Source organism: Xiphias gladius, chromosome 23 (genome assembly GCF_016859285.1).
Source record: "Xiphias gladius isolate SHS-SW01 ecotype Sanya breed wild chromosome 23, ASM1685928v1, whole genome shotgun sequence".
Lineage (NCBI taxonomy): Eukaryota > Metazoa > Chordata > Actinopteri > Istiophoriformes > Xiphiidae > Xiphias > Xiphias gladius.
Genome location: NC_053422.1, coordinates 24,231,182 through 24,244,829, shown reverse-complemented (window position 1 = coordinate 24,244,829; position 13,648 = coordinate 24,231,182). Strand labels below are relative to the sequence as shown.

The window sequence follows — 13,648 nt, the reverse complement described above, 5'->3', positions numbered from 1 at the left end:
CACACAAGTCGAGAGCTGTTTAATGTGACATAAATGTTGGTGTTAAATGCTGATACCAGCAAAGTGTATTATCACAAAATAACCACAAGATTAAGCCCAAAAAAAAAAAAAAAAAAAACATGCAACCCATTAAAAAAAATAATATTAATAATTTCACCACCACCACCACAATAACAATAATCATCACCATTGTAAACAATCTGAAACAGAGAACCAATGTCTGGGCACTAATCAGTGAGCATCATCAAGAACTGCTCTGAACTGTGTGTAGATAAGGAGTTCTAGTCAGTGGTAACCTCGTGTATCACTGTGCGATGTACAAAACGATAGCACGGGACAGGCCACAGCTGAAGAAAATAATAATGCATATTGCTGCATCCTCTCGTTTCCTCGACCTTTCATTCCTGCATTCAATCCTCTCAACCTGCAGTCAGACATATTTTCTATGCTAAATCTTTTGAAAAGCCTGTGCTAGCTAGTATAATGCACTGTATATACTATTTTGCCTTATTGAGGTTTCACTTTGCACTTCACAGATGCTTTTTTTTAACACGCATGTGCCAAGTCTGGTAAGGTGTTAGAGTCGTGGCGAACTACTAAAGGACTAAAAATAACATTACACACAATAAAGACTGTGCCTTTCAGGCTCTCTTTCATTCCAACTCCGGGATGACTGGGTATACACAATAGCTCTGTTCGAGGAAACATTTTTTAAAAACACTTCAGTGTGTCCTCTGGAAACGGCACTGAAAATGTGTAATCCTTCTATCAGCCCTTTAAACTGCAGGAAATGTCCCGCTCAATTGAGATTCTTAAAGTTTTTTAAAGTTGAACTGCTAACTTCAATTTGATTTGTCCTCTCTTTTTGTGTAAAAGACATATTAACGGCCACTACTCTGCATATTTTTCAATAGTGGATAACATTAAACTGTACTGAAGGAAAACCGAAGCAAGCTAAACCAGTAGAGCCAAGCTATTTAGCCTAGCTTGCTAGCGTTAGCACAGTTTCTCACTAAATCTTACTTTATTTCAACACCCGCTAAGTCACTGGCTGATACTGCTCACTAAGTGTTTGTCATAAGTAATAAGTACACAGGTCTAAAACTCCAAGGATATGGATACTGGTGTCTTGTCAAAAAAATCATTTTAATTTCACTTTAACTTTAAACATTTTTGTGGAGGAAGACATTTAGAGGGAATTCGAGACAGTAGCGCACAATAAAAAGAGGTATCAAAAAATTTCCTTTGAGTTAAGTGACTTAAACATTTACCAAAACTACAAACAATGCGGAGAAGTAAAAGGAAAAATTACATTTGTTAAGCTATAACACTATATCAACGCTACGTTGTATATGCTAAGTTAGGCTGGTTTGAGAGCTATATGCTAATGCCAATGGGTTAGAAAGGTGCTTTGTGTTTGTAATGGTATTTACATTAACTTTGTAAGATAATTGAGTCGTGTAAAGGACATACAGGCTGAACTACGTCTGATAACTAAGGCTGAAACTGAGACATTTAGAATATTGTACATGGTTGTGCAGGCCCTGTGTATGCCCCGGATAATGTGTTAATATGTACAGAAAAAGGTAGATAAAGATTGAGGAGGTGACATTACCGAGGTATTCCCAAAGTGACATTCATCTCTCCTCTGCCAGCAAAGTGGAAGGTGTTGAGGGTCATCTGGGTGGAGGGCTCGCCTATGGACTGAGCCGCCAGCAGACCCACCGCTTCACCTGGATCACACAGTGAACGCTGCCATTTATAGTGCAACAGCTGGCGGAGGCTGAAGACACACACACACACACACACACACACACACACACACACACACACACACACACACACAGAGAAGGAGGATGCCCGTTTTACCTCACAACAAGACAGAACAGCTAGAGATGATGTCAAGTATCAAGAGGAGAAACCCTAGCAGAAAAAGCGACACATAGATGAAATCCAGTCTCAGGTTTATTCAGGGATTATCATTGTATTGTGATGTGCTCTACTGTATTGTGTCATACTGGCCAATATATTGAAAAACACCTCTCAGCACAAAGCAATTCATGTAGCATCATATGCTACAATCTCCAAAGTGACTATGAAATTGAATCAACACTTTTTTAAAATCAGTTACATAACACCATCTTTTGGGAAGTAATGCACTTCTCAAAGTTATTGATCAGAAAAAAGGAATTTTTTTTATTATATTATATATAATATTTATATTTATATATATATATATATATATATATATATATATATATATATATATATATATATATATATATATATATAGAGAGAGAGAGAGAGAGAGAGAGAGAGAGAGAGAGAGAGAGAGAGAGAAATTTACTAAATGAGGAAAGAAACATTCATTTTCTTCCTTAATCACATTATTTCAGCTTTGGGAGTTATTGGCCAGTTTTCATACTCAGATTGAGATGTTTATTATTGTATTTATCGTATGCTTTGACCACTAAATGAAGCTAAAGGATTGTATCAGACTGTAGTAATATCCCCTGTTGTATCCTAAAAACAAGCACACCTGCAGTGTCCAACACTACGCGCTACAGCGAGGAACCTTTGCCACAAATCTAAGTTGTTTACATTTAAAATGAGTCACTTTAAAGTGCTGCACTGTGCACAGCATGTAATCAAACCCAATAAAAGCCTGAAGCCCTTTTAATATTTTAATTGGGGAATTTGTATTCTTCCATTGATCCTTATTATGACCTTATTCTCTTGCTGAGGACCAGAAGGGCTCACAAAAGCAAAATACTAAAAACTCCTCATATGCTTGCATATTTGTCTAATGAATACAAAGCTAAAGTATGTTCAAACACTGTTTCAACACTTTAGATTTTCTGGCCTCATAAAATTGCATTATAATTTATAGTATAGACATTTTTTACCCATTTGAAAAATTCTCACATTCAGTACCTGTGGGTGTCGAGTGTTGCTTGACTCATCCTGCCTCTGTTCTGCAGATATTTCTCTGTGATGTCGTGGAAGTTTTCAGACACTGACCCAAAGCAGACGTCTGGCCTAAACAAGCCCAGCGAGGGCTCAGGGCAGCGGGAGGACTTCCTGCTGTATTTGGATCTGCTAGCTTCATCCAGAGTGTACCACTGCTGTGCCAGCTGCGGAGGGAGCAGGGTTCAAATTATAGTTTGGTTACACTAGGTTGGAGGTCGTACTGTATGCACTGAGGCCTGGAAGAACAGAGTGTGGCACCAGGTCTGACAAATCCTATGTTCATTTTAATTTTGTTGGGCATGAATACCTGCAGTGTAGCAGCATTTCTGCCACTGGCAGCTGGCTCTGTTGGTTGCTCAGTCTGTTTTAGTTTGGCTAACTTCTTCTGGGAAAACAACAGGAAGGCTCCTAACACAGATTAAAACAAAAATACACAAACATTACATGGCATATATTCACAAAAGCAATGCTTATATTTGTCATGAACATTTCACTGCACATTCCCTGAATTCTCCTGATCCAATGATCCACTTGTGCAGTCAACAGTGATGTCCTACCAATCTACTTTCTTCTGATGACAACCAAGTGCATATTCTCCACTTGGAAGTGGAGGGACATGCCTCCCTAACTTTAAAAAGCATAATTTTGTCCCCCCAAATTTCAGTTTGATTTACTTGCCATAATCTCTCTTGACAGTGGTCCTTTCACTATCCAACCGCCACAGTAATATTATGAGAAGGTCATCCATTAAAATATGTATCACTGAAACCTAATGTGAATTTATGTAATTCAAAATTTTAAAATCCAAATCCTATTTTTTTTTTAGATTACATTTATTATGGAAAGCAGAATAACCAATTTCATCTTGCTGTTTTATTTGCTCCTCCTTCCATTATCATGTCATGTATCATAGAGCGGTTTTTCTAACCTTTGAGTCAAAATATTTCATGGGCTGTTCATTTCCTGCTCGGCGAGGTACTTGTGTATTTCTTACACCACTTCAAAGTTAGAGAAAACCCGAAGTCTAAGTAACACTCTGGCTCAGTGCTGAAATATGACAAGAGGTTTAACGATGAAAATTTGCAGCAAACTTAGGTGAAGAGTTAAGAGAAAAATATGAAAAATAACTTTAAATATTGACTTGAGTTACCAAATGATGACGGTGTCTCAGAGGTTTTAGCACTGATGGGAGGCGTGAGATCATTTTACTGCCTAGACACACGTTTTTATGTACCTCTCCGTGGACTTGCCACATCTCTCTTTGCTTTCCAGCGCTGAATGGCTGCAAAGTGCTGACTGGCAGTCTGAGGGTCCAAACGTGCCAAAACCTTGTCCAGGCCCTGGGACCTCTGGATGACCTAATAGGAAGAGGAAATATACGGTTGGTCCTTTTCAACGGTTCAGTGTAATGAGCCTCCAATTCTGTGGGGAGCTGTGCTGCGATCCATGTTTTATTCAAACACTAGAGAGGGCAACCTTGTTCAAAGTTGAAAGAGCTTCCCGACTATGTGCTAAAAGAAAAGACTCAACTGTGAGTGAACCTGAGGTGAGAAGTTTCATTATCATCAAAAACAAAGTGTTGGTCAGGAAGGAAGTTTGCTTGTCTAACAAGTGATACACTGACTCACTGACCTACAAAAACAAGATTTAATTGACTTATTTTTCTTACTCATACTATAAGTAACTTCTGACTGAAAAATAAAAATAAAACTTCAGCTACTACATACAAATATTTTTGTAATTATAGGATATAAAGGGCTTTTCTGAATAGGAAGTTACAGTAAAATGTGCGTTATCAAGAAGGGGAAATTCAGCTGAGCAAAATGTTTTGAAATAAATTGTCAAGATGTATTATATTAAAGTTCAACATTTTAAGAAATATACTTATTTAGCATAGAGATTTTGATGAGAAGATTGATATCACCTTCACGTCGATGAAAATCTGACATGCAGACGTTCATGTGTGCATGGTAAGTACGGGGCAACAGCCAGGAATAGCCTGGTTTACATAAAGCCTAGAAGCAGGGCAACTGTCAAGCGTGACTGTGTCCAAGGTTTAAAAACCGGCCTGCCAACACCTCGGATGCAGACTAATCATCGTGTTTGCTTAATCCTTACACAATCCGAAATGTAGAAAAAGATTATTTGTAGATTTTGAGGGAGTTACCCTTACGAGATAGATCCAGTTAATTAGTGTGCTTTAAACTCTCTGGTAGGTGTGTTTTTTTAACTTTGGCCAGGGCTCGGCTAGCTGTTTCCCCCCTGCTTCCACTCTTTATGCTAAGCTAGGCAAATTGCTACATGGCTCGAGCTCCATACTTAACACAGAGACATGAGAGTGGTATCAGTCTTCTCATCTAACTATCGGAGAAAAAGAGAAGTAGCACATTTTTCCATAAATCTTTATTTAAAAAGGATTTATTTGAGGGAAAATACTGAGATTATTTACGCAGTTACAAAACAAAGATTCATTTCGCTGAACCTAAATCTTCAAAGTGATGAAGAACTGATTGAGCTTATCAGTCAGTTAAGACACCTAACAGTTGGGCATTCTTTGTGGCAACTGCAGTGTAGTACTTACTCAGATCATGATATTTAACGTTTGTGTGTAGTACATATTATTTATCCCCAGCAGCCACGTCGGAGCACAGTGGGGCCCATGAACTACACCTTCACTGTGGCAGCCATTTTGGCCAGTGGCATCCACTGAGGAGGAAGCACTGAATTTGACAAGGCTGCGATCTTCTAAATATTAATTTACTTTTAGCTATGGACTAGTCCTCATAGGGCTGTAGCTGTCACTAGCTTAGCCGTGGTTTAGGATTTAAGTCAGGTTTAAACCTGTGTTGTCTAAATCATTTGTTAAAGCAAATTGCTTTGTTTCCTGAAGCGGTGTGGTTGAAACTAACCCTGCGGTTCAGCCACAATCCAGTTTTGAGTTATGTCACTAAATATCACTGGTTGTAAGAATGAAATTACAAAAGTACATTTCTACAGCTCATTTTTAGATCAATCTTTCACAATGTTATCACCTTGTGAAGGAAACATATTTGTGTCAAACCAATGTAATTATGTATATATAGTCAAAAGGTGTCACATCTGCCCCAGTTACAGGTTATAGGTTACCTGACAAACTGAAGAGGTCAATTCAGTGTGACTTGCGCATCCAGAGGACATCCTTATCTCAGATGTCTTTCATGGATGAACATCCATAAATTCGCTTGGAAATCATACAAAAAAGATTCTCGTAACTCCAGAGCTCACGTTCACATTTTGAAGTTTTCTTCAGTATCAATGTCATTCAGTGATACTTGTCTGGACGTCTATGGATGCGTTGCATATTGGATCTGTTAATAGCTAATTCGGAATACCTTTAATGATGCCAATTTTCCAAAATGTCAGTAAATACAGTATAAAAAACACATGGATCAGATTAGCCTCCAAATTATGGGAAGTCTAGTTCCAAAACTTAGAGCGTGCTTACCCCCAAATCAATAGTTAAAAAAAGCGGGGTCAGGGCTGGGGCAGTAGTCTCAATTCTTCCTGAATCTACATCGGGGGGACCACATTGTCAGACTTTGAAAACCACTTCTAGAAATTTAGCATGCAGCTGTGTTTTAAAACACTGTTCGAACTTCAGGTTTAGCTGAACCTGGTCTAACCCTCAACTAAAATAATCCCTATATGTTCTCCTTTTGACTGTCTGTTTGAATGACAAGTGGTGGACCTGTCAAGGCGCTCTCAAAAAAGCCAAAAAAAAAAAAAAAAAAACCCACCATCAGACCAAAACTCCATTATTTATGATGTGTTCACAACAACACTGTGTTTCTGTTTTACCTCATAGTTTTCCTCTATGAACGGGAACTGTCTTGGCTGCAGAAACTGAGTCTTGGGGATATCCAGCCCATCTTCACCGTACAGGAACTGGACCACAGATCCATCACTGTCCCTCACCGTTAGATCGTACTGCACTACCAAACCCTCCAGATGCTTTATGACACATCTGCAGAAGAGAAGATGTGAGGTAGGATAGAAAAAAAGAGGAAGAAGATAGGTGGCGGAAAGGGGAAGTGACATTTTGCTTCTGGTTGAAATCAGGGACAACTTGTTACTTTGCTCCACTGGTTCAGATGTATTTCACGCTCCTAAAGTTTAAATGAACTACTGCACATTTGCAGGACCCATGTGGGAACAGCGTTTCCCTCCCAAATCATCCTAAATTTGGTACAAAATATCTTTTTGATGAAACTCATCCTTAAATTTTCAGTGTTGGAGACTTTGCGTTTTATACCAGTGTTCGTGCCGCTTGTTACCAAGAAGCTCACCGCACATTTCTATTTCCCTCTCAATTTTATTCCCCTCATGCAGCAGACCTGATAGGGACTTGTTAAACTGAAAATGTTCTATATGTAAAAAGATGCATACTTGTGAATCGGGCCTACACAAGACGTGGATGTGCAGTGATGTCAGTGCTTTTCTGTATCTAAGATGCATTTTCTGAGACAGACAGGAAAAAAAAATGGATCACACTAAATGTGAAGTAAATGCCTCTGAACGCTCGTGTGACCATGTTTTAAGATGACTGCCCTCTCTTCGGTCTATCAAGCAGTGAAGTTTAAATTACCTTTGCAGGTATCCGGATCTCGAGGTTTTCACAGCTGTGTCGACCAGTCCTTCTCTGCCAGCCATACAGTGGAAGAAAAACTCCTGAACACAACCGGATAGCACAGGGACAAGACAGGAAATGTATCATGAAGTAAGAGGAGTCTTCATAAATGTCTGAAAGAGCTCAAGTTACCAAGTCATTGCAGTGGTACTCTTTTAAAGGACTCGCAAGAGCTACAGAGGTCTGTCCTTGTCCCAGCTTTTAAAACAAGTCGTCCACATATCACAAACACACTCACAGCTCTCTTTACCTACCTGTGGTTTGATGCCTGTGAGGAATCTTCCTGAGACAAAGCCCCCAGCACCAGGTGCAGGGTCATATGGTTGGAAGCATGGCAAGAATTTCCCAGAGGGCATTAGTGGAGGCCTACGGCCCTCCAACTCGATCTGGCCTAGTAGACACGAAATCTGAAACACGCGCACACACACAGACAAACAGACAAGACACACACACACACACACACACACACACACACACACACACACACACACACACAGATAGGTCAGGCTATTTTTGGATTAAGAGCCTAAAATGATGGAGATATGAGAAAAAGTTATGGTGAAGTTTGGGGGGGGTCTACCTGCATGGTGTTAACAGTAGATCCTTTGGCTCCTGATTGGACCATCAATTGAAGGTTGTTGTCTGGGAAAGAAGTGTGTAGTCCAACTGGCATACACACCTACAAACACACAAGACAGTATTTTCATCATCTGTCTGACCGCATGCACTATTTTTTTTTTTTTAAATATGTATTTCAGGATGATCTTGTTCATTTTTTGGATAGAGAACGGCAGAAAGGTGACAGGAAATGCACCTTGAAACTGAAAAGATTTCAGCGCGGGAGTCAACAGGATGTTAAAGTACATGGAAGCAACTGACACTAACTGGTAGCCTTTTTCTACAAGGAAGTTGCAGGAATTAAACTTTTGAGCTAGACTAGGACCTATGGAGGCCTTTTGCTTGCATTTCCACAACATCTGAGAAAGCACAAACTGAAATGCCACCCCTTTTGAAGTACATCTTCTGAAGTGACAACATTTTTATTATCGAAAGTAACATACAGGAACTAAATGTAACAGAAATAAAGTTGCTGAGTTCTTCAAAAGATCTTGGTTTCCTATGACAGTTCCTGTGGTGAAGTTAACTTTCTGTTCCATGTCATCTTGCGGGTATTATGTGTGCCAATAGGACTAATAAGAGGTCGTGTACCAGTCATTGTTCACTGTATGACAGTCAGCATCGCAGTAGCGTTGGTACTAATATTGGGGGTGACGGGTTACCTTGTTGATATCATTGTTCACTTGGTTGGCCACTTCTTTGAACTTGTGGTCAGCCATGCTGAAGTCTCTCTGGTCTGGGTTGAGGTGAGCGTCCTGCCAGCGGCTCTGAGCCTCAGCTTGATCCACGTTGGAGGGCAGGTTGAAGGCTGCCTGAAGAGCCTGAAAAACAGAAAGGACAAGAAAATTCCTTTTTTACTATCTATCCCTTTCCACTAAAAAGTAACTCATTTAAGTTTGTATTTAAAGCCACTATGTGTGGAATTTGAAACAATTACTGGTAGTTTCGAGAAAGACAATGGGCCTACTGCAAGAACCACTTGTAGATTATATTGTCGTTATTCAAATTAATTTGGAAGGATTTTAAATATGATATCAAAAACAACTAAAATAATATACATGCCCAAAACAAACTTAATGCAAAATTTATATTCTGTTCAACATATTATCATAATGGCTCCCAAATGTATTGAAAGGCTTAGATTTTATGATCTTTATTGGCATATTTAGGTCCAACATCGTTTCTTACCCCAAACAGTGGTAAGTGTCCCCTCCTTAGGCTTTAATATTATCTTGTGTAATATCTCTGCGGCTGTCACATATCCTGTCAAGTGCTGTTGCATATCACGTCCTTTGCTTTGGAAAAGACGTTTTTCTACAAAATTATTCATGGCCGTGGCTTCTCCCCATCTCAGTTGCTTTGTTAGGCAATGAGTAAACACACATCGGATTACGAGAGGAGTCACAAGAGGAAAGTGCATTCTTCCACTAAGAAAATCTGCTCTCAGTCAATCTGCCTTTTTAATTCAAGCAGCAGATGAATGGAATGCTGTACCAGCTAACTTACCACTTACAGGTCCTTTTCTGAACAGTTAAGAACAAGGCTTACAAGCCACCAAGACTGTCAGCCCTAGTCTGAATGAATCCATCATCTGTCAAATTGCTGTCAATATATAACTTGTATGCTGCTAAAGTGCCCCGTTGCTTGACTTGGCAAATTCTGGCATATTTACGGTAATGTGTATTAACGTGCACTGTCCCTGAGAAATAAACAAATAAACAAATAAACTAAAACTAAAACTCTTAGTGTCTAATTTCATGTCACACCGTTCTTTATTTTCGTCACCGTACAGCTCTGCTCTATTGAAACGTCACTGGCAGCTGTAGCCTAATATTAATTACCTCCGCCAAGGAGATCCTGCTTTCATAACCTCCTTGTTTGTTGGCTTATCTGTTTGTTTATTTGTCAGCAGGATTACGCACAAAGTAGTCATTTTACTTGATAGGCTGTAGGTAATAAAGTTAAGACAACAACAATCATTCCAGACAGCATAATAGTGCTCATTGGCTGTACCAGTTAACGTTTGTGTGTAGTACATATTATTTATCCCCAGCAGCCACGTCGGAGCACAGTGGGGCCCATGAACTACACCTTCACTGTGGCAGCCATTTTGGCCAGTGGCATCCACTGAGGAGGAAGCACTGAATTTGACAAGGCTGCGATCTTTCTAAACACTAATTTACTGTGGGCAAGTCCTCTTGTCATTTCTCTATTTATTTGATTGATGTAAAAAACAAAAAAGTGCATTTATGAAGGTGCTCTACGTATGTGCCCCTAGGACCGTATACCGTATTATGTTCAACATCAATGAACACGCTATCAGACTGTTCATTTCAGCAGAACACACTGGTGCTGAAACTTACTTTGGTGCCAATCTTTAGTGATTCTTTAATGATTTTTTTCCTCTGCCTATTGGCGCCCGGTTTCACTAGGATGTCCTCCACACCTAAACGAGAAGACAAAAAAAAAAAAAAAAAAAGACTTAAACATTACACACATCTTTTATCTTCCATTAACAACAACCAACAAATACAGACTGATTGTGCAGTCTGTCATATTTAAGTGTCAGGAACTGTATCCGGCTTCTTACCCAGAGTAAAGCCTCTGTATAGCTGCAGGTAGGCAGTGAAGAGTTGAGCCAGGCAGCTGAGCAGTTTGCCACTGGTCGCCCCTCCGTACAGCTCATAGCAGCAGTGGACCAGACCATAGGCTGAGGAGCCGTAGTGAGCCTTGTCCAGAACCCCCACCAACAGCTCGCCCTGACGAATCACCACCTGGAGAAAAAAGAGAAAGGGAAGAAACGAGGCTTGATAAATTAAAACATTCAACTGTCAAATAATGTCTCACTTTGGACTTTGCCCCAAATATGAATAATTAAACACCTTGCTTTACCATGCTTGATCCAAACATCATGAGTCATTTTTTAAATTCTTCTGGAGATAAGTTTCAGTATCCCAAACAAAAGCAAAATAACGAGTTTGTATCAACCTGTATCATTGTTGATATATTGACTTGGACTGAAAAGTAAAATCTTTGGGTACCTGTGAGTCACACATGCTGTCCGGCCTATATCCCGGAGCAGCACGTGGTGGGACTTGGATCCACGCCTTGCTTGGGATTTTTGATTTTCCAACCAGGTTGAGAGGCACAGCTTTCTGTGGGATTACATTCAGCAGGAGCGTAGACACCACCTACAGGATACACCACATAATGACAGTAGTACGACTGATCATGCAGAGGCATAAAATTCAGTAAGTGCATAATGGACAAAGTTATGTTTTGTCTTGTATAAAGTACAAACAATAACTGAACAAAGTGAAATTTTAACTTCAACACTTATACCTATACTGATGTACCATTGCTTTTGTTTTTTCTTTAAGCTTTGACTGTCATGAAGCACCCCCAAAAGAGTACCTACTCAGGCAGAGGCTAAAAAGGTGTCTAGTCCATTTACCTGCTTTCCTGTCCATAGCTGCTGTGGTCTGAGTATGGCCGGCGGCAGCAGTTTAACTCTGCCGTGTTTGTCAGTCAGTCCTCTGTACACCAACTCGGTGTACTGGTCTCGGGTGAAGAAACAGCCTCGTATCGTCATTCTCGTTCCTGACACCATGTGGTCCTGGATCAGACCTGCTAAAGGTTTACCATCCTTGAGAGAGCGAGAGAGAGAGAAAGGGGAAAAAATTGTTGAGTGCTGCCCTGTGCTTGTAAGTGGATGAATATACTGTCTAAGCTACAAAACTCGAGGATGGCTTCCCAGTGGGAACCAGGCCAGTACTCAACACGCTAGAGTACCGGTACTTACAATTTTTGATCACCTGTGCACTGCTCCTCATGTGTAATGTCATTTACTGGTGAATTTGAGCTCTGACACAACATTTAATCTACCCTATAGCTAAACACTAATATACAGCTCTGGAAAAAATTGAGACCACTGCAAAATTATCAGTTTCTCTGATTTTACTATTTATAGGGATGTGTTTGAGTAAAATGAACATTTTCTTTTTATTCTATAAACTACGGACAACATTTCTCCCAAATTCCAGAAAAAAAATATTGTCCTTTAGAGCATTTATTTGCAGAAAATGACAAATGGTCAAAATAACAAAAGCGATGCAGTGTTTTCAGAGCTCAAATAATGCAAAGAAAAGAAGTTCATATTCATTTTTAAACAAACAGCTTGCATGCGTCTTGGCATGCTCTCCACCAGTCTTTCGCATTGCTGTTGGGTGACTTTATGCCACTCCTGGTGCAAAAATTCAAGCAGCTCAGCTTTGTTTGATGGCTTGTGACCATCCACCTTCCTCTTGATCTCCAGAGATTTTCAATGGGGTGCAGGTCTGGAGATTTGGCTTGGCCATGACAGGGTCTTGATCTGGTGGTCCTTCATCCACACCTTGATTGACCTAGCTGTTTGACATGGAGCATTGTCCTGGTGGAAACCAATCCTCACAGTTGGGGAACATTGTCAGAGCAGAAGGAAGCAAATTTTCTTCCAGGATAACCTTGTACGTGGCTTGATTCATGCGTCCTTCGCAAAGACGCATCTGCCAGATTCCAGCCTTGCTGAAGAACCCCCAGATCATCACCGATCCTCCACCAAATTTCACAGTGGGTGCGAGACACTGTGGCTTGTAGGCCTCTCCAGGTCTCTGTTTAACCATTACACAACCAGGTGTTGGGCAAAGCTGAAAATTGGACTCATCAGAAGATGACCCTACTCCAGTCCTCTATGCTCCAATCCTTACGGTCTTTTGCAAACCTCAGCTTGGCTCTTCTTTGCTTCTCATTGATGAAGGGCTTTTTTCTAGCTTTACACGACTTGAGCCCTGCCCCTAGGAGCCTGTTTCGAACCGTTCTCGCCGTGCACTTCACCCCAGTTGCCATTTGCCATTATTTTTGTAGGTCACTTGATGTCATCCTACGGTTGCTGAGTGACATTCGGACGAGTTGACGGTCATCCCAGTCAGGGGAGAGTCGTTTTCGCCCTTTTCCTTTGTTGTCCCCAATGTCTGCTGCTTGACCTTGTTCTTAGGAACCCCCATCTTAGAAATTTTAAGGATGGAAGCAACCTGACGCTCACTGTATCCCTCTGCCAGTAAAGCCAGAATTGAACCCTTCTTTTCCTCACTCAAAACTTTTGGCATGGTGAATAGTTATTTTTTTGATTCCAATTACTTTTGAGGTACTACTAGCACTGTTTTGCCATCCAGCTGGTCCTATTGCAAGAGGATAGTGATGACCACAGCAGTGGTTTTTATACTTTTCCTCGTTAAATAAGATTTGGTTCAGGTGATCACCTAATCAGTAGCTCATTAATTAGAATGAGGTGTGATTGTGTGGGAATTCAACAGACACTGGAGTGGAATGGCTGTCATACATGTAGAGATGCTGATT

The 13,648-nt window shown here is 40.3% G+C and overlaps 1 protein-coding gene and 2 non-coding genes across 3 annotated transcripts in view; all 3 read right to left on the bottom strand.

Annotated features, from left to right (window-relative positions):
• The window catches only part of polr1a (RNA polymerase I subunit A), a 29,915-nt gene that overhangs the window by 9,525 nt on the left and 6,742 nt on the right, over window positions 1–13,648 (bottom strand). Inside the window, exons 16-28 of the mRNA XM_040119961.1 lie at window positions 11,709–11,900; window positions 11,296–11,445; window positions 10,845–11,028; window positions 10,618–10,700; window positions 8,917–9,075; window positions 8,217–8,315; window positions 7,891–8,043; window positions 7,595–7,677; window positions 6,808–6,973; window positions 4,205–4,328; window positions 3,278–3,378; window positions 2,935–3,134; window positions 1,616–1,783 (exon numbers count right to left, since the gene is read on the bottom strand). Of these exons, the coding sequence (XP_039975895.1) occupies window positions 1,616–1,783; window positions 2,935–3,134; window positions 3,278–3,378; window positions 4,205–4,328; window positions 6,808–6,973; window positions 7,595–7,677; window positions 7,891–8,043; window positions 8,217–8,315; window positions 8,917–9,075; window positions 10,618–10,700; window positions 10,845–11,028; window positions 11,296–11,445; window positions 11,709–11,900 (1,862 nt within the window). The remainder of the gene's footprint in view (window positions 1–1,615; window positions 1,784–2,934; window positions 3,135–3,277; window positions 3,379–4,204; window positions 4,329–6,807; window positions 6,974–7,594; window positions 7,678–7,890; window positions 8,044–8,216; window positions 8,316–8,916; window positions 9,076–10,617; window positions 10,701–10,844; window positions 11,029–11,295; window positions 11,446–11,708; window positions 11,901–13,648) is intronic.
• On the bottom strand, window positions 5,571–5,710 carry LOC120785851. The gene has a single exon (XR_005706645.1). It is a non-coding gene; the product is annotated as a small nucleolar RNA SNORA5 (small nucleolar RNA).
• Window positions 10,276–10,415, bottom strand: LOC120785850. The gene has a single exon (XR_005706644.1). It is a non-coding gene; the product is annotated as a small nucleolar RNA SNORA5 (small nucleolar RNA).